Source organism: Opisthocomus hoazin, chromosome 9 (assembly GCF_030867145.1).
Source record: "Opisthocomus hoazin isolate bOpiHoa1 chromosome 9, bOpiHoa1.hap1, whole genome shotgun sequence".
Classification (NCBI taxonomy): domain Eukaryota; kingdom Metazoa; phylum Chordata; class Aves; order Opisthocomiformes; family Opisthocomidae; genus Opisthocomus; species Opisthocomus hoazin.
In genome coordinates, this window is record NC_134422.1 from 5405089 (window position 1) to 5423376 (window position 18288).

General features: G+C 39.4%; 1 protein-coding gene across 8 annotated transcripts in view; it reads right to left on the reverse strand.

The window, feature by feature from the left end:
- Positions 1 to 1202: 1202 nt before the first annotated feature.
- KYNU (kynureninase) overlaps positions 1203 to 18288 on the reverse strand; it is a 61623-nt gene continuing 44537 nt past the window's right edge. For all 8 annotated transcript variants that reach the window (XM_075429638.1, XM_075429637.1, XM_075429636.1 and 5 more), the window contains 4 exons: positions 8298 to 8350; positions 6726 to 6811; positions 3073 to 3303; positions 1203 to 1534 (listed from right to left, as the gene is read on the reverse strand). In XM_075429638.1, the coding sequence (XP_075285753.1) occupies positions 1382 to 1534; positions 3073 to 3303; positions 6726 to 6811; positions 8298 to 8350 (523 nt within the window). In that variant the 3' untranslated portion in view covers positions 1203 to 1381. The remainder of the gene's footprint in view (positions 1535 to 3072; positions 3304 to 6725; positions 6812 to 8297; positions 8351 to 18288) is intronic.

An 18288-nucleotide genomic window follows, 5' to 3' on the forward strand; every position in this document is an offset into this window, starting at 1 on the left:
ATTCCAGTTTAAGCAGTTGTTCTTACTCTTCACACAGGTGCTAAAAGTACCAACAAATGCTTTATTTGCAGTTCTTTTAGCTTTCCCCTACACATCACAACCAATGAAATAGGTATTACTGGAACAAGAGTTTTAAAACCACCCGTTTTGGGGGAAATTTAGAGCACAGGTATGCACTCTGAAGGCCCTTGGGTTTCCCTGTGCAGCAGGAGATGCTTAAAGAGTGTGGAAATTTGAACCAGCAAAAATGGCCTTGAGACAAAATCGAGTAGTCCTCACTTCTCTCCCCAAATACTTTCTCACCCTTGAAGTAGAATAAAAACAAGTACTATCAGAAGTAATTTTCTAAGTGTCTCACACCAACAATCAGACACATTGAGTATCATCAGAAAGAAAGTTTTAGCTGATTTTTGAAAAAGTGTGTGCGCTGAATAACTACAGACTTAGGATCTTAGTTGCCGTTTATGCCAAGGTGCAATTGATGTCTTCAAACAACTCTGGGTGAAGTGTTGGTTAAATGTAAGCAGTTTTTCTTCATTGCTTTTAGCCGTCTAGTACAAATCTCTGTAAATATTGAGCCACCCTAAGTTAAAAATGAGGTATTTTGCTGCTGCTTAAACAGGACAGAGTTAATTTTGTCTAATCTAAAATAAGCATTGTTAAAATTGCAAAAAGTGCTCATACAGCCCTGACTTACATGAACTTAAAATTGTTCTCAGCTTTCTTAAGCCTATCATCTTCAAGATGACTACCTAGAAATATGAAGAGTATACTTTTTGGTTTAGCCAACTCTATCACACCAAAGAAGGTATCTGCAATGTAAATTCTTGCTTCAGTTAAATCATTAATTAAACTAGAATTTCAAAATGTCGGGCCTTTTGAAAAACCCAGTATGCAGCAGTTAACAGTTTTTAAACAACTGATTGTTCAACTTCTACTTTTCAACTGTACCATGTAGTTCAAATAGAATTGATAAATTAAAAATGTAAATTGGACAGTATCTTTTAACTGTTGGTGATTTGTCTGTTTTCCACTTTTTATTATGCATCATTTTTATAATAAAGAAGGTTTTTTTTTTCATTCCTGTTCTAGTTGATAGCAATTTTTCCATGTTTCTCAAAGCTAATGTAATCAAACTACATAAAATGTTTAAGAAAAGCCCCATTAAAATACACAAAGCAAACTAATTCATGAAGTCAAAGTCAAAGCAGAGTGGAAATATAAGCTTTAATAAAACTATGTCTGTTGTAAATAACTATTCAAGCACAGTCATTTTTTTGCAAATTGCATAGGATATAGCTCAGTCTACTCGAAGCAAAGAATCGCTCAGCGGGATAAATGCATCTTAGTCAGAAATAGATTAAAAGATACAGCTGAACCATCAATAAGAACCAGATAGCGCAATACTGTTTGCTGTTTGTTTTGAAGATGTAATTGCAGATCCGAGGATTTCAATAAATCTGTGCACATCATGGAAAGAATTGTAGAGAGGAACTGGGGCAATGCGAAGAGCGTTTGGTTCTCGCATGTCACACTGTAAAACAGAAAAGGAACACTTAGTAAATTCAGGTCACTTCATATTTATCTGTCAGACTAAATTTTTAAATGTCACCCTTGTCTTCGAGAAAGAATTACTAGACCAACAAGAAAACACATATAAAAACTTTGGGACCCCTAGAAAACTACTGTGTGTAGGGTTATTATGAAGACCATAGCAAGAAGAGTAGTGTGCTGCCTAAAAAGATGCAAGGCTCAGAATGGGCAGGAGTCTAGCTGTGTCATTGAGGGGCTCCAAACCAGCTATGTATCCCTATGATTTATCTTCATGCCTATAGCAACCCATAGTTGAAGTGGCACATAGGTGACAAAAAAAGCCACTACAAAACAGGAACATGCCGGTATGATAGTGTCTTGTACTACAGGTACAAGTAATGTCACAGGGCTTGCAGTATTTTTCTTCTCCCCTTCCCTGAATTTAAACATTTTGCTGAATAGAATAATCTCTCATATTTGAAGCATATTACTGCATCACGAAGACAAGCCAACAGCATAAGGCTCAGTGCCCTCTTAAAAGCAGGAGTTCCTGGAATTCCCTGGCAGCTCCAAAACAGCGGCTTATTTAGCCTAGAAGAGTTGCCCCCTGGGGACACAAGTCCCCAGCAGAAATAAAACTTGTATATCGTTTATTCAGCATTACACTATCCGCCTCACCTCCCAGCACTTCTAAATCACCAGATATAGAGTCTTAAATCCAGCTTTTATCCTTTATGAGCAGTTCTTACCAGTAACAGTGCCATTACGTGGCACTGCTGTTCAGCGGCCTCTTCTTCTGAGTGCTAAAACACTTCTCTAAGGGAATGACAGCTTTTTAATTTCTCCACCTCAATGTCTCGCAAAGAGCAAGGGTTTGGCCATTTGCAGGTCAGAAAAGAGACCGGTGGAGGCTCAGAGCTCCTTCTCATCACCAGGCTGTAGGTGTATGAGTTGTGACATTGAGGATGGTGAGCATCCCTTGAGCAGTGCTGACTGCCAGCAGCCCATGGTGGCTCAGATCTCCTCTTTGTGGTCTCTGGCCTCGGGCCTGGACCCACCACAGGGCACCTGGACAAGCACACTGAACGGGAGAGGCCTGTGTAGGCAGTACACTGCGTTGGACAGCTCTGACATACTTATATTTCTGGTTTTCCAGTGATTTGGTATTTATCCTTTTTTCTCTCCTCCTATCTTTCCTGTTCAGACCATCAGCTTCAGATCCGTAATGTCTCCCCCATCATAATGCATCCATAAAGCAGCTCTAACCTCAGTAGTGACTCCTGGGTGCTACTCACAGAACTACTGGAAACAAATCAGTAGAGAAAGGACAATATACAGACTAACAGATATTTTATAAAATAACTCTACTTATTTGATTATTTGCACAACTAAAAATTGAACTTGTTATGTAAGCAATTTTCCTCATTCCCAAATTTTTTTGGCCTTATACAAGACTATATTTGAACAAAATCAAAATTATTACTTTGGTGTGGTATAAGTTCACAAAACAGTGCATAAGGTGAGTTTTGTTTTACTTACAGCTACTCCTCTCTTCTCCAGCTCTTTAAACACAGATTTGATTGGAAGGGAAAAAAATAGCGTGAGTTGGCATCCTCTTTCCTCAGTCAGAGACGGTGTGATTATCTTTACAAAGGGCTTCTCTGGATTTGTTTTATCCTCACTGTAGTAATGCTTTATCAGGTATTCCAAGTAACCAGTGAGTAAAACAGATTTCCTTCGCAATGTTTTCATTGTAGTTTGACCAAAAACCTGTAATGATTTTGAATCAATAGAATGATAATGCACGGCTATAGAAAATACAAAGGAAGTAAAGAAGACTAAGGTTATTTCTGAGCTTTTTAATAGCTGAAATTATTTTGGTAATACAGGGATCAAACTTTGCCTTTCTTACTTTACTAGGTCGCAGATTTCTCTATACATATTATCATTGGAATCAAGTGTTAATGTCAGACAGACATTATAGATAATGTCTTTATATAATGAAAGACATTTCTGTCTACTGTTAAAGTTTTACACATATCCATATCTGCATAAACGAATTTGCACACAAAACCAGCCTGTTAAGAGATTGCATATCTGGTGAGGATCCATAAATTCTCTATACATTCAACAGGGCTGCAAGAAACTCAAAATCACATGCAAGTTTTCCCTTGCATTTACGTCAGGTAACAAAAGCCAAGGGGCAAGACTCAAATATCATGACTGCGCTACAAACTCTTGTCTTTGGAAATACTAAATTTGCACTATCATATTGACTTTAACCTTTTAAGTCTGATATAGTCAGGGTCGCAGGTTCTGTCTCTGCTAGTCTACAAGAAGAAAACTGTCTCTGCTAGTCTACAAGAAGAAAAAGTATTTTACTTGATTCTGGTTAAATAGCTCTGTTCTCTTACAGAGCAACAAGGACAGGGGAGCTGCAGAAACTCAAAATGACATTAAACTTGCAAAAGTGATTGCTTAAAAATGACTGTACAACTTTGCCACACAAACAACAACAAAAAAATTTGGCAGAAGAGTTTGGGAGTAGAAGGTGTGACAGTAGGTGCGACGGCTTCTGCTTGTGCTCTGGAAAAGCTCAGTTACAGGGAAAAACAGAAAATGTGACCTCGGAAGCAATTCACGCCTGCCTTTCCCAAAAACCCCCTCTTCTTCTTCCCATGCAAGTAGCTTCAGGAAAAGATGACAAGATATAGATCTACTGGTACCCCATAGTCACTTCAAATCAGATTCTAGCACATAAATGCCATATCGCTGCTCATGGACAATTGTGCCTCCACTGCCTGCAGCTGCAAAATAGGAGGCAAGGCAGAGGTCCTGTGTGAAAATCCATGATCTTCACTCCCAAGATCACTGCTGCATACTGAAGGAGTAACACTTTTAAGATTACTTCTACCATAACCTGAAGAGTGTATAAAGATGTAACTGAGAAATCCTGCTCAAAATATAACAAAGTCTGGTTTCCAGCAGCAACTGGAAAGCACTCTTTTGTAGAATACCTCAAGTATTACTCCATGATTCTATCGCAGTCATTAGACTCTGCACAACACAAAAGACCCTACATGTTTTTTTTCTGTCACACAAAATATGGCTGCTGTAAGACAGACTGTGCATGGAGACTGTGCAGTCATGGGAATGAATGCGACGAGGACCAGAGGGTCTCGTACTTGTACAAAAATCTAGAGGTGCTTCCTTCCCCAGACAGGCAGGCAGAGCACACACACGACTATTCAGCACTTTACTGGAGGCAAAATGGAGAACGGTCTCCTATTCCTCTGGGCTTTGCAGCAGTATGAAGGACGGATCTCCTCAGGCTGCACGCGAAAATCTGTTTGCTCAGGCTTTGTGCAAGGAATATTTGGCCTCCTGGGTGAAATTTTTGAAAGAGATCTTTTAAATGCAGCTGTAGAGAGTTCCCCTTTTTTCCATAAAAGGGAGCTGCTACAGCCATAACAGTCACTTTAAGCATTATTGAGGAATAACGTGCATTAACACTTGCAGATTTCATTGTTTCCATTGGAAACACTGCCTTCTGCTTAATGTGTCCCAGTGAAGGTGGCATGCAATTTCACTAGCCATCTCTTGCCAGACACGAAAACTATTCTCTTTCCCACTGTATTAGAGCAATTAGCACTGGGAAATCCTGGCTGTGCCAAAAGGTAATGCAGGCACAGAAAGGGGAGGCGATGGAAACTGCTCAGCCCTCATTGTCTGAGGCTCCCTGCAGTGGGCTAAATGACATCAGCCCACACAAACTGGAGCACTGACAATCTGGGTCATAGCAGAATAGCTTTCAGCTTTTCTCAAAGGTCACATAAAGTTTTAAAAAAATATATTGGATGTTTAAGGGCTAACAAAATAAATTGTCAGGCAGAACAAGAAGCATTGCTGTGCCCTTTGCAGTCCTTCAGCATCACATGTAAGCTGGAGAAAGCACAACTGGCAATTTTCTGACTTTGTTTGCTTAAGATACTGTTTTTTCAGTAAATAAAGAGGACGGACATAAAGTATATGGACATTGCTCTTTGTTCCAGCACCAGCTTTGCTGTGACACAAGCTTTAGCGGAACTCTAGCAGAAATAAAAATCTCCCATTTATGCTGATGGCAAAACCTTGCTAACCAAGGCTGGCTTGAAAAGCAGCTTAGGAAAAATTTTAATACAGTAGCATTTGTAACATATAGTAGGTAAATCTATGTAAAAGCATCCTTTTCAGCCACAAAGACCTAGAGTCCTGCAATTCAGGGGTGAACCGTCCATAAGAGAAACGCTGCTACGTCTAGGTACGAAACGCAGCGTGATACGAGGTGTTTGGAGGACAGCCGCATGCCTACAGACAGGGCTGAATTGTGCTCTCCGAGGTGGATCAGAGGGCTTTCAGCACATGAGTCACCCCTTCCTAGCCAGGAAAGGATTAGCTCTGTGTGGCAGGAACTGCCCTCTCCACAGCCGTGATCTCAGCGATTCGTATAGAGGTGGGGCAGAGACTGGGCTCTGCAGCTTTGGCTGCCAAAAAAACGATGACAAGGTGAAATAAAGCCCAGTCGGGAGCTATACCACACTCGTGAATTCCCCTTCTAGGAAGCATTCACAGACAGCTTCTGCCTTTTCAGTTTGTAGTAAAAGGGACTACAGCGGAGGAAAGGTTCCTTGAGCCACTGTTTAGATTCCAGGACACCAAGAGGCCGCATTCATTTTCTTTCGTAAAGGAGCTATGTCTGTTTTGCCCAGGGAAATCTATGTGGAAGCAACTCTGGATGCAGCTTTTCAGAGTTCTGTGATTCCTTCGTGGGAGGATCAGGAACAGCGTCCTTCGCATGAGCTGCACTGAGGCAAGCCCTGAAAATCTCTACTGGAAAAGCTGCTGTTTGTAACCAGCCTCTAAAAACTGGGACAAACACAGTGCTAGAGGTCAGGTTTGGAGGTTTGAACCTCAGGTATACTGAGTCCAACAGCAAAGTTTGTGACAACAGTGAAGGGATGAGCACATTTATTAAAAGCGTTGGTCTCCTAGGGTTGTGGGGTCATTTTGTTTGTTTTTCATTCCCCCCTCCCCCCCTTCACTTTTTTGGTTCTTTTGCAAATTTTTTTAAGGGAGACAGCAACAATACATGTAATGTTAATTTAACATTTTTATACTCTTAAATTTAGGCTCAAAGTAAAGCAATTTCTTACCTCTAAACTGGCTTGCAGAGCACAGACCAGTAAAATTGGAGGATTTGATAACCGAAATCCATTAATTCCTTCACTTAGTTGCAATTCTGGAAAATGAATAACTTATATTAGTGTTTTTGATTTCTTCCTTTTAATTATTTGGACCTTATCTTGAAGTCCGTCCTCACGCAATAAAATATTTCACTGATGTGGCCTGTAGGAATCAGTCATTAAAAGGAAATAGTAATCTATTCACAGCTAATACTTCTAGCTTCGAGACAAGTCCAATTTTATCCTGTGGAAGACTTCATTAGCAGCTTCCTGGGAACTAGAGAACTGCAATTAATTTGTTTAAATGGTGTGTGTTAAAACCACCTTCGCACTTGAAGCTCTTTTAACACTGGCACAAACCAGAGAAATTCCAAGTCAGCAGCTGCACGCTCACGCGGAGCCGCAGTGCTGCCACGAGCAGGGAATCGGGTTCCTCAGCTTTATTAAGCTGACGAGGCACGTAGGCGACTGCACGTGCAGTTAAGTGTCGCTTCAGGCCACGTAGAGAAGTTGCATTGACTTTAGGCTGTGAAATTTCACAAAATCTACTTAATAAATCTATAAAGCCTCACTGTAAGTTCTGTGTCACTATTTATATTTCATGCTACAGCACTGGAGCAAGAGGATGCTGCAGAGGAGATGCTCTTCATGCACTGCAGACTGGATAATTTCAGAATGATCATGGCCCAACTTCTCCCCTATAAATTGCCCATGGAAATGAATAAACAATATTTTTCTTCCTCTAACAGTATTTCCAGGCAATTCGTGTCTCCTGCTGGCTTTGCATAGTGCCACTCTCTTACATTTGGTCAGAAAACAAAGAGCAGACTGAGGCTATTAGTTACATCAATAGGGGTTGCCACAGAAAATTAAAAATATATTAAAAACAAAACAACCAATCAAATAAAAATGGTCCTTTCTCCTCCTGCTGCCTCAGGATATTCTCTCTGCCATACTTTAAAATGGAGATGAGCATTCTAGCTGTCAGATTTGGAAATGGAGGCCTCATTTCATATTGGGACAAGAAATATTTAGCTATTTCGGAGCAGGTTTGGTTTTATCTTATAACTCTTCGTTTGCTAGTGCAAGGGGTTTGGAGATGCTGAAACATTAGTGGTATTTCACGGCTTACTTCAGGTTTCCTTACTTTTGTTTCTCATTAATTCCAGTGGAACTAGTCCTAAAGTAAGATATTACCCAAGTGAATGATAGCAGATCCTCGCTCCTCAGAGATTTATGTGTTTGATTCACTGAGATATTTTGAAACTTTCACCCATATTTGACATCTGCACTTTGAAGGTGTTTCAGCATAATATCTAGAAGCAGACAGTCAGACCCATATGCCCAGAGAGCAAATTTTTTTCCACACTTGTTTTGTTAACTCCATTGTATTACGCATTTGGGATGAGTTTAACTTAATACCTTGAACATTAGTGAGGAAATGCAAAATTCTATTCTTTCTACTCAAACTACTATGAAAGTGAAGCTGATTATACATAAATACATCAAATAAGGTAAAACTGAAAGTGTTAAAGTACATACTGTTTTCCATGAGGAATCGTGTTTTGAAGTCATGACCCCACCAGCCAATTAGCCTAAAATTGTGTAAAGAAAGTAAATTAATAGCAATCTTGATATAATATCTTTAGATTTGAGAGTTATGAAATATATAAGTGCGATTAAGAAGTATATCCATGTCTAATAATACATAGTTTTTCTAACAATGACATAAAAAAGCAATAAGTTATTTAAATACCTGGCACTAAAAATTTAATATTACTGTTTGGGAATTTGTCTTAAATTATTGCTGATAAAATCTGCCACATCTTTCAATTAACTACTGGCTTCTAACGATATCCGTTTTGTCTGAATTCATTTCACTAAATGAAAAATAGAGCAGAAATACTTCTGAGGAGTTGTTCCAAAGAATTAAATTCAACCCCATCCCCTAAACTTAGTATAATGAATATTGAAAGCTAAAAGGTGTTATAAAATCTGACTTTGTTTCACCAAGAAAAGGAGTTGGTGGTGGACAGCAGACAGAGAACAGAGCCTCAGAAGGACTGTGCGGCCATTGCCTTTTCCTGACGGTGAGACCACAATGTGAGTTCTGAGTAAACTTTAATTCTCCTAAACTGAGCTTATTATTAAAAAAATCTTTCTTAAAAATAAAAAACTGAACCAGCTCAACCCAAAAAGCAGATTTTTTAGATCATTTCCAGAAAAAAAAAACCAAAGAAAATAAAATCAATTACTTTTTGAAAATCATTATCCAAGCTTTTAAATTAGGATGATATTACAGTATGAACATTATCATATCTGCTGAAAAATACGTTCAAGGACATAGCTATAACCAGTTTTCCAAAGCAGCTCAATGTACTGGATCACCTGGTGCCCAAGGTACTGCAGATAAAGTCAGCATTAGAAAATCAAGGAGTATCTCCCCACCTCCCTTGGGTTCTGTACTTCTTAACTCAGTATATGGTAATATCTTTGACTAATAACGTTGATACTACTTGAAATTTCGCAATGCTATTACAGTATTATAAAGTTGCCGCCTTAGAAGGTCAGGAAGGAGTCTGTGGTCTCCAGGAAGCTACTTACTGGACACCATTTCTTCCGAGACTTTGCTTAGTTTTCTCTATGCCAGGGAGCAGAGCTTGGAGTGAAGCCTGGCAAGTATTCAAAATTTGTAATAGTAAAAAAAAAAAAATATCTAAAAGTAAACCTCGTGGTAGATCAGCCTTCCTGGAAGTAAACATAGAAAAAGAATGGCATTGCACCTTTCTAAAGTAGGAGGACTTCTTTGCAGTATGCTTAAAAGAGTTTAGCTCTGCAGAATTAAGACCACATTTGAGTTAAAGACCAGTTATGCGAATACCATTACACCGTGGTGTAAAATAAAGTACTTCGTATTTTTATATAACAGCATAGGTTTTATGTTTACTTCTGTGAAAGGCTCTGAACTGCATGCAAACACAGTGTACACAGAAAAAGTATGCTTTTTTCTTTATTGCTGTGTGATGTTTTTATTATTCTAAGACCCATGAAAATCAATAGTGCAATATACATTCATTTCAAATGAGATATTACATTGCCAAAATGAATATACCCCAAATAAACCATAATGCATCTTCTGCCCAAGTGACTCAGTTACTGATGCTTTGAATCATAAAAGATATTCTGGCTATTTAATATGAACTATATAATATATAGAACATTATAGAACATTATACTATAAAGCCTGAATAGTATATGTTACTACAACCTACTACTAATATCAATGACACACACATTCCATGAATTCCAAAAGTTTTAAACAGAAAAGAATCCATCGGAAATATCACATTTGGAGTTTTCCTCTGTAGCAAAGAGAAAACAATGCTGTGTTCAATTTGACCGCATCTTGGTGAAAGACAAAATAAACATCAGCCAGAATGTTATCCAGACAGAGCCTGATGAAAAGCATTCTGGTTGCATCGTGAATGCTCAAAATTTGATAACTCTAAAGCTGGCTTAAAACCAGACCTCTGCTGCAGTGCCACATTTGCGACTTGGAAACCTAAACTTCAGAACTTCTCCAAAATGACAGAATGAAGGATTTTTTTGAAGACAGTTTTAGCTGTCTTGCCCTTTCCTACCACAACTTTGACAATTTGCTGCTTCTTTTTTTTTCTTTCCTTTTGGCTGTTCTAGAACTTCAGAGGTGTCACTCCAGGATGTGCACTTTGAGGCAGCTCTGGTCCTACACTCTCATTGATCTAATGGTCCATATGGATGTCACATTATTTGACATTTAAGTTGACAGGCTTCAAAGTGTTGAAATTAACAAAATCTTTACAAATTAGCAATTTGCTGTTTACAATTTTCTGTGAAAATTTTGAAATGAAGGTTGCCACTGCTATGCCAAATTTCAACCTGTTACGGTGGGAAATAGCTAAGGTGTTAAAACCCAAACATAAGGCTTTATAAATGCTCGCTGAAAATAATAGGCAATAAAACTGCACATTAAGATACTGCAGTAAAATTTCTTATTAAAGAGTTGTTACTCTGCATGCAAAATGAGTATTTTGAAATGCAGTCACCATTTTGATTACTCCTGCTTCAAAAACAAAGGCACCAAGATCTAAATTGATTTTGAATTCCATATCATAATCTTTGCAAAACGCTTAATGTGGAAGGCTCTGAAAAGCCTTATATGAAGTGCTTGTGTTTAAAAACACCTTAAACTTGTTAGTAACTGGACTGTAGAGTTACACCCTTTTCAGTGCAGATAAAATCCATTTTGCAAAGTGTGTGTCTGGGGAGAAAAGGGTCTAATTTTGCAAAAGTTCCACTATAAACCTTTGAGAATAGTGTTTTACTCCTCACTGCCCTTTATGTGTAGATGCATCCAAACTGGGCGCTTGTCCTGTTTTAACACAGCACTACTCAAAATGGTTATCCCAGCGATGGCCAGATTGCAGTGTGTGCCCAGGCAGCATCCTGCCACCAGTCCCAGATACCCATGGCCTCCAAGGCTGCCCAGCAGTGTTGCTCCTGGACCACCCCTACAGATAACATCACTCCATCCAGCAGCAAAAGCAAACATCAAATCCATTGCAAGCACCCCAAAGAGAAGAGTAAATCAGTACAGGATCAGCTGTGGCTTTTTCTGAGATGTGGATGTTCTTACAAGCTCACATCTAAAATAAATTTTAAAATAGATAACGTATTATTCTCTTTTATCCCTCAAATAAAACCCACGTCCTCATGGTTTGACAGCACTGAGACTTTCCTAGGGAATTCCACAGCTTTCCAGTCTATGCAGAGAAGTAGTTTTTAAATATGACACATAAAATTTAAAGCAAATTGTTACTTGCTCAACTTCATGAAACAAGTAGGCATATAATGAAATATTGCTGAAAGGTATTCAAATGCCCTATTTTCCTCCAAAAATGTTCTCTTATTTTACAAACTAATGAACAAAGATTTGCTGGGTTGGAAAAATGACTCCGGAAAGGAACAGTATCCTCTTATTCAGTCATACGCTCCATAAGCGCATTTACACCAGGGAACAATCCCTTCAATAAGTATTTTTATTTAGCTGATTTTCCTCCTTCATCTCTGCCTGCGTTAGACTGAAGCGCTGGTTGTTCATATCTTGAGCCTTATCGTTTGTAGTTGCATTAATGATGCAAGAGCACAGGATATAATGATCATGATGTATGTGCAGTGTAAACATCAAAGAAGATCCAGTTAAAGAACACAGGAAAAATACAAAAAAATTCCTTTGACCTTTGCTTCGAAGTTACAGATGATCATGCTCCTCATTTATAATTTACAGCCTGAAGCAACACGGGTCTCATTTCCCTTCTCGGCAAGAAAAATGTAAAAAAGAAACTCTTGAGTACTGATAGAGAAAGCAGGGAAATACGATTAATGTGGCCCAACTTTTACAATCCAGGGCAATGTACTGAAAGTATCCTGTCATTCTATTGCGTGAGAAATCATTTTATGTCTGTGAGAAAGCGTGTTGAAAAGCCACAACAGGATTGCATTGTGAAATTAGTAACACTATATATTACATTTGCCCATTTCACTGGGCATGGAACCTTTTGTCTTCCCTCCGTCATCGGGTCACAATGCTATCTAGAAATTTTGTATTTATTACTTAGATTATATCTATATTAGAAACATATACCAGCAAAGCATGCTATGTTTATGAAACTGTGAATGAAGCTAAATCTTAAACAGGCAGTTCTGGGGCGGACTCTGTCCACAAAGCAGCCGATGTAACTAAACTCTTCATTTATATATTGCTTTATTTTGCAGAAACTTCCAGGTGTTGGCAAATATTTGAGTGTTTGTACTACTGTTCTAGCTGCAAATAAGCATCAGATTTCAGGAGTTAATGAGACATCTCCCTGCGCTCTAAAGTTTATTACAGAGAACTGAGAAAGATATTATGCTGTGTCTGCAGAGGCAATCTCCTGTGGGGAATGGAATGCAAGGGTCAACAACAGTAAGTCCAGTTTCTTGCAGCCCTATACATCCGTGGCACAACTGGTTGAAATGCACATCCCTAGCACATCCATTTCCTGTGCTTATTTCTCATGACACCCTGAAGGCCTCGAACAGAGAGCCAAGAGGCACACTACACTGTGATGCAGCCTTAGCGAACAGAGGTTAGCTGTGTCTCCAGTATCACTCCATCAGTAGGAAATGTGTCAGATAAACAACCCACAAGGTCCTAGGAATTAGGCTACAAAAGAATACAGAAAGTCTGGAGGGTGGAGCCAGAGTGAATCTAGGAACAAGCTACATCTGACCTCAGCCACAGATATTTGATCATGTTTGACCAGCATCGTGCTGCCTAGGAGAGTGTGGTGGTGCCATGCCACTGGTGCCACATCCCGAGTCCAGTTTTGCCCAGCTTTCATGTTTCAAAAGGCAGGTTAAAAAAATAGCAGTGCAGCCGTCTCCTAAAGATCAAAAAAATTCCTTAACATACCTTACATCCAGCTATGAATCTCCAGCTCAAATGACAGTTACGTTCCAGACCTTGAAGTACATTCCCCCAGTGTCCTGTGCTCCACGTAGCATGATACACATAGAAAAATTAGCCAGGACTCAAGTCCTGAGCAGGAGCATCTCCCAGTGCTGCTGCATTCAGACAAAAGCCAATCCCAGAAGGCAAACTCACAGAAACAGTTGTACCACCCCTGTTAAGCTCATTTACTCATATCTGGGTTTGCAAACAGCTCTCTACAAACTCTGAGCACAGACCTGATCCCCAGGCTCAACAGCTGGGGCACAGTCTTTGCATTCTACTCTGCATTAATTTTATTGCAGTTTTCTAATTGCAATTTTTTTATATGTTTTAATTTAATTTTTATTGCATTAATTTTATTGCAAGCACATGAGCATGGCTGTTCTTCTTTGGATTCAAAGCCAAAAATCAGAATAAACAGCAAGAATGACCCCCTCCTCCAAGAAAGCAGAAAAAAACCTTTTCATTGCTTTACATAGCAAATTTTTGACTCACTGGCTAGAGTTTTAGCAGGAGTTTCAATATTTTCTTTGCTACCAGACACTTGTCTCATCACAGATGAGCTATTTAGTCTTTCCACGCCTCAAGCCCTCATCCTTAGAAATGCTGCTCAGTACTGCCCTGCCTTTCTGGTGAGTGGTGAGAATGTATTCGTTATAATGTATTCGTTATAATGTTTTCACATACTTAGTAATGAGGACCATGCAAGAATGGTGAAACAAGATTTCCTTGGAGTGTATTATACTGCACTTTTTGAAACGTAGCTAGGGAAAGGTGATTTGAAGGTAATGGCTGATGCCACTGGGTTTTTATCCCCCTCTTCTCAGCCTTTCCCCAAATTATACTCTCAGGCTCAAAAGTTGTTTCCAGAGTCAGGTTTTTGCTGAGTTCAGAATTTCATACTTGTTTTGATCCATGTCACCTAACTGGCACTTATGTCAAGGAAAAAAAAAAAGAAAAAAATCAATATTCCTACAGCTTAATTCTGCATAGTGTTTTACAGCTGTGCTGAAACAAAACTGAAGCCCAAGTGGATGGACAATATTTTCCACTGCAACTCCATCCTCTCCATACTGGGCACCACAGCAAGGTCCTGCTCTGACAGCTTGCTGGAAGGGAGAAAAATATTTCAGATAATGTTTGGTGTGGTGCAGAGGGGTCTGTGTAATCAAAACAAAGAATAATTGAGAAGTGACTCCCAGTTTCACCACTGAAATAGAGAATTCAAAGATGTTAACCGTCCTGTGTAGGTGAAATTCTTCATATACTATGAAGCTGCCAGTTATTGAGTGTACTTCATAGTGTATATATATGGGCTAGGATTTGCATGGGGGGGAGGTGTGTGTTAAGGGAGCTAGCAGCCAACCTAACTCTCACTGGCCTTCAGAAAAGACAAGACAGCCAGAAGCTATATTTAAAACCTCTTTTTTTTCCTCTTCTTCCCTTGTATCTATTTAGATAGATTTTATTCCAAATGGTAAGATTGGACTTCTTTCATTATTCTCTTCGGTGCAACGTCTGCTGTTAATTTTAAGTAGGATCTGTGGTTAGAATTTGAAAAGCTTTTGAAGCCCAGGTAATTATTAGCCTCAGACTTCTGTAGTTTTGGGCTTGTATGTATTCTGATGCTTTCCTTACCCTTTTCAATTCATTACAAATGTTTCCTAATTATTAAGCATATGTGACTTTTGAGCAATGTCATACATTATTAATGGACCAGTCTCTTAGAACTCAGTGGAAAAAAATCAAAACTCCTTATGAAAAGTTGCTACTGTGAAAGTAGTAACTTTTCATATTTAATAACAATGAGGCTTTACTTTGTCAAAAGACCAAAGTAATATGATTGTATTAGGGGCTAATAGCATGACATTTTTCTCTTGTTAAGTAGCTTGCATTTTCAGTACCATCTAAAGGGAGACAATTTTTCTCCTCTATTTTGAGGCTTGTCTGGGTTGAAAAATAGCTAAATTCACTTTCTGCCTAGCAGCAAATTTGAACAGCCGAGACCAAAATCCTGAAAAACAGCATCATAATCTAAACAATGGCACTGACTTAACTATGCAGCTGTGATGGCTGGAATTAAGAAACTTTAAATTTGGGTAATCATCCTTTTTCTAAACGTAGCTGGGCAGCCCTCAGCTCCCCGAGCTTTGCTGTTCTCCGCGGTGGGGACTTCAGTGCAACTGTTCCCACAGGTAGTGAGTCTCCTGGGTGAAAAACCTAGGCTCTTTGGTCAATCAAGTGCAAGGTGATTTACAGCTGATAGGTGTTTGAAGACAGAGGGTACACACGCTCTTCTTGAATTGATTTTTTCCTTGTTAGTCTTTTAGACTCAACGCAAGTGGGAATACACCAATTTCAACATGTCCCTCCATATTACCCCTCCAGGTGAAAACAAAAGGAGATTGAGTTCACTTCAGTAACAGGAAACAAGTCACTGTGATCAGGGCACGAGAAAGAGAAATGGCTGCAATGCTGCGAATCCAATCAGGGCCCCTTGGAGTCGCACAGAGGTCTCCGCCAAACCTCCAAGGCGCTTGCAATGAGGGATGATAATTTCGTTCGCCATGATCAGGCAAAAGAAAGGTAAGATCAAGTGGCAGACAAAATTGGAGCCTAAATTAAATCTTGGGAAAAGATCTCACAGAAAACAACCCCTCTAAGGCTAATGAAGTTGAATTAAAAATTGTTAAATCAGCTTGCGAACAACTATTGCCACAAAGTGCTCATATATCACTTCTACTAGCCAAATACCAGATACATGAAAAGGGGGAATACAGCCAACAGTTTGTTAGCACATTTACTAAGAGGAAATCAAATATTCTGCCTAACACCAGAAATTAAAAATCAAGCAGGGATCCAATTTACTCATAGAGATATTAATAAAGCTCTCAGTGATTTTTATAAAGTATTGAGTAGTTCCCAATCATATTATGACGATAAAAACCAGCATATTACATTCTTTAAGAATTCAGGGGTTTTTTTCTAGGCTGTTTCAAAAAGAGAAAATTAAACAAGAAGCAAGAGCAACAATCCCTCCTAGAGGTACTTTTAAATGTGAATTCTGACTTAAAGGAGACTTGGATGGTTTTGATTACTGTGATGCATTTACTGAACCATACTGTCTCCTCAATCCCTTGAATGAATCTTTGAGGTGACAATATCTAAGATTTCTAAATAATACATGGATCTGACTGAACTGTAATATAAAAATTTTAAGGTCTGGGAAATTGCGCTTCCTCAGGTCTTTGTTGTTTTTGAATACAGTAATCACAACTTTAACGCAAGACCTTTATCATACTAGAATCCTTATTAGCTAAAATGTAAGAGTTATCACCTCTGCTCTTTGCCTGAAACAAGAAGCAATCCACATCAGATGAGATCTATTATTTTTTTTAATGTCAGTGGCTGGAATTATTTGAATTCAAGATTTTAAGTGTCAGCAGAGTTGCCACAGAATCCAGTAGTTGTGTTACAAAACATTTACTAACACAAAACAACACTCGGGGAGAAAAGAACTCACATGGAGTTTACTGAGCTGAAGTCTAAGACATGAAATCATTAAAGGAGAACAGAAATGGGTTTCTTTCAGAGTTATTTTTAAGAGTCCCTCCTCAAAAAGGCAAAATTTCATCCCACACTCGATAACATGAGAGAAATGTGACCTTTCTTTACAGGGCTGCAGTTGCCCTAATTTTCAGTAGCACATAAACTACCGGTATTTTGGGCCCTAAAATGTGTTTGACACCAGGTCAGACGCTTGGCACAAGGTCCAATGTATGTATGTCAAATGCTTGGCACAAGGTCCAACACTGGTTTCAGGAGCCCCTAAGCTCTCCTCACTGCAGAAGCAGGTGAGAAGCCATCAGATCAGGAAGCTTATATGGTCTTGTTCTCATGTCAAACTAACTACATCTGCAGCCCTGATCACCATCCCACAGTGATCAAACCTCTCTGCACTTGCTTACAATGGGTTGCTAGACAGTAAAGTCAGAAAATTGTCAATGAAAACAGAGGGATGCTGAAAAACTAGATTAGGTTAGGAAATTATTAGATTTTTGTTAAATAAACTGTACACAGCTAAATAAATTAATAATTCATCACTTTGAGGAATTGTTTTTCATGCCAAGGGACAGAAAGAACCTATAAGTTTCCCAAAACAGTTGCACTGATGTGATTAACTGCCTGATTTGATGCCACTCCAACTAAGAAACTGGAAGGAAGGGGGTAAGAGAGGGGATACATTTTCCTTCCCAGCAGCTCACTGGAAACTGCTTTTCAGACTCCTGAGTGAGCACTGAGTTCTGTGTCCTGTACTGAACCTGTTGCGGTAGCTGTCCTATAATTTCCACTCAGTAGGAGGCAGCAAGAGGCATCTGCCAGCAGTCGCTGCCAATGACTTCAATGGCAAATGAGGAGTAGTGACTGTGATAGCAAGAACTTACCATCAGCAACAGAAAGCTGTGAGAAGAAGTATTTCACAAGTGGAAAGTGAGAGGAAGGATGGCTTAAAGCAAGTGGGCAAGAAAAAACAGTATATGTCATGAAGATCTCTAAGGAGCTCCTGACTCAAAGCTGTGTGGAGATGGACAAGAAGTATAGGACAGCAGGCTGTGGACTTGCTTTGCTGGACTTAGCAAGAAAGGACCTGAGGTGGGGGCAAAAGAAATGATGTAGCTTGCTCACAGCAACAATGAAGATAAAATATTAAAATAAGATAGTAATCTGGGGTGACCTTATAGCAGCCTTCCACTACCTGAAGGGGCCTACCAGAAGGATGGAGAGGGACTTTTCGCAAGGGTGTGTAGTGACAGGACTAGGGGCAACGGCTGTAAACTAAAAGAGGGCAGATTTAGATTAGGTATTAGCAAGAAATTCTTCACCATGAGGGTGGTGAAACACCGGAACAGGTTGCCCAGAGAAGCTGTGGCTGTCCCCTCCCTGGCAGTGTTCAAGGCCAGCCTGGATGGAGCTCTGAGCACCCTGGTCTGGTGGAAGAGG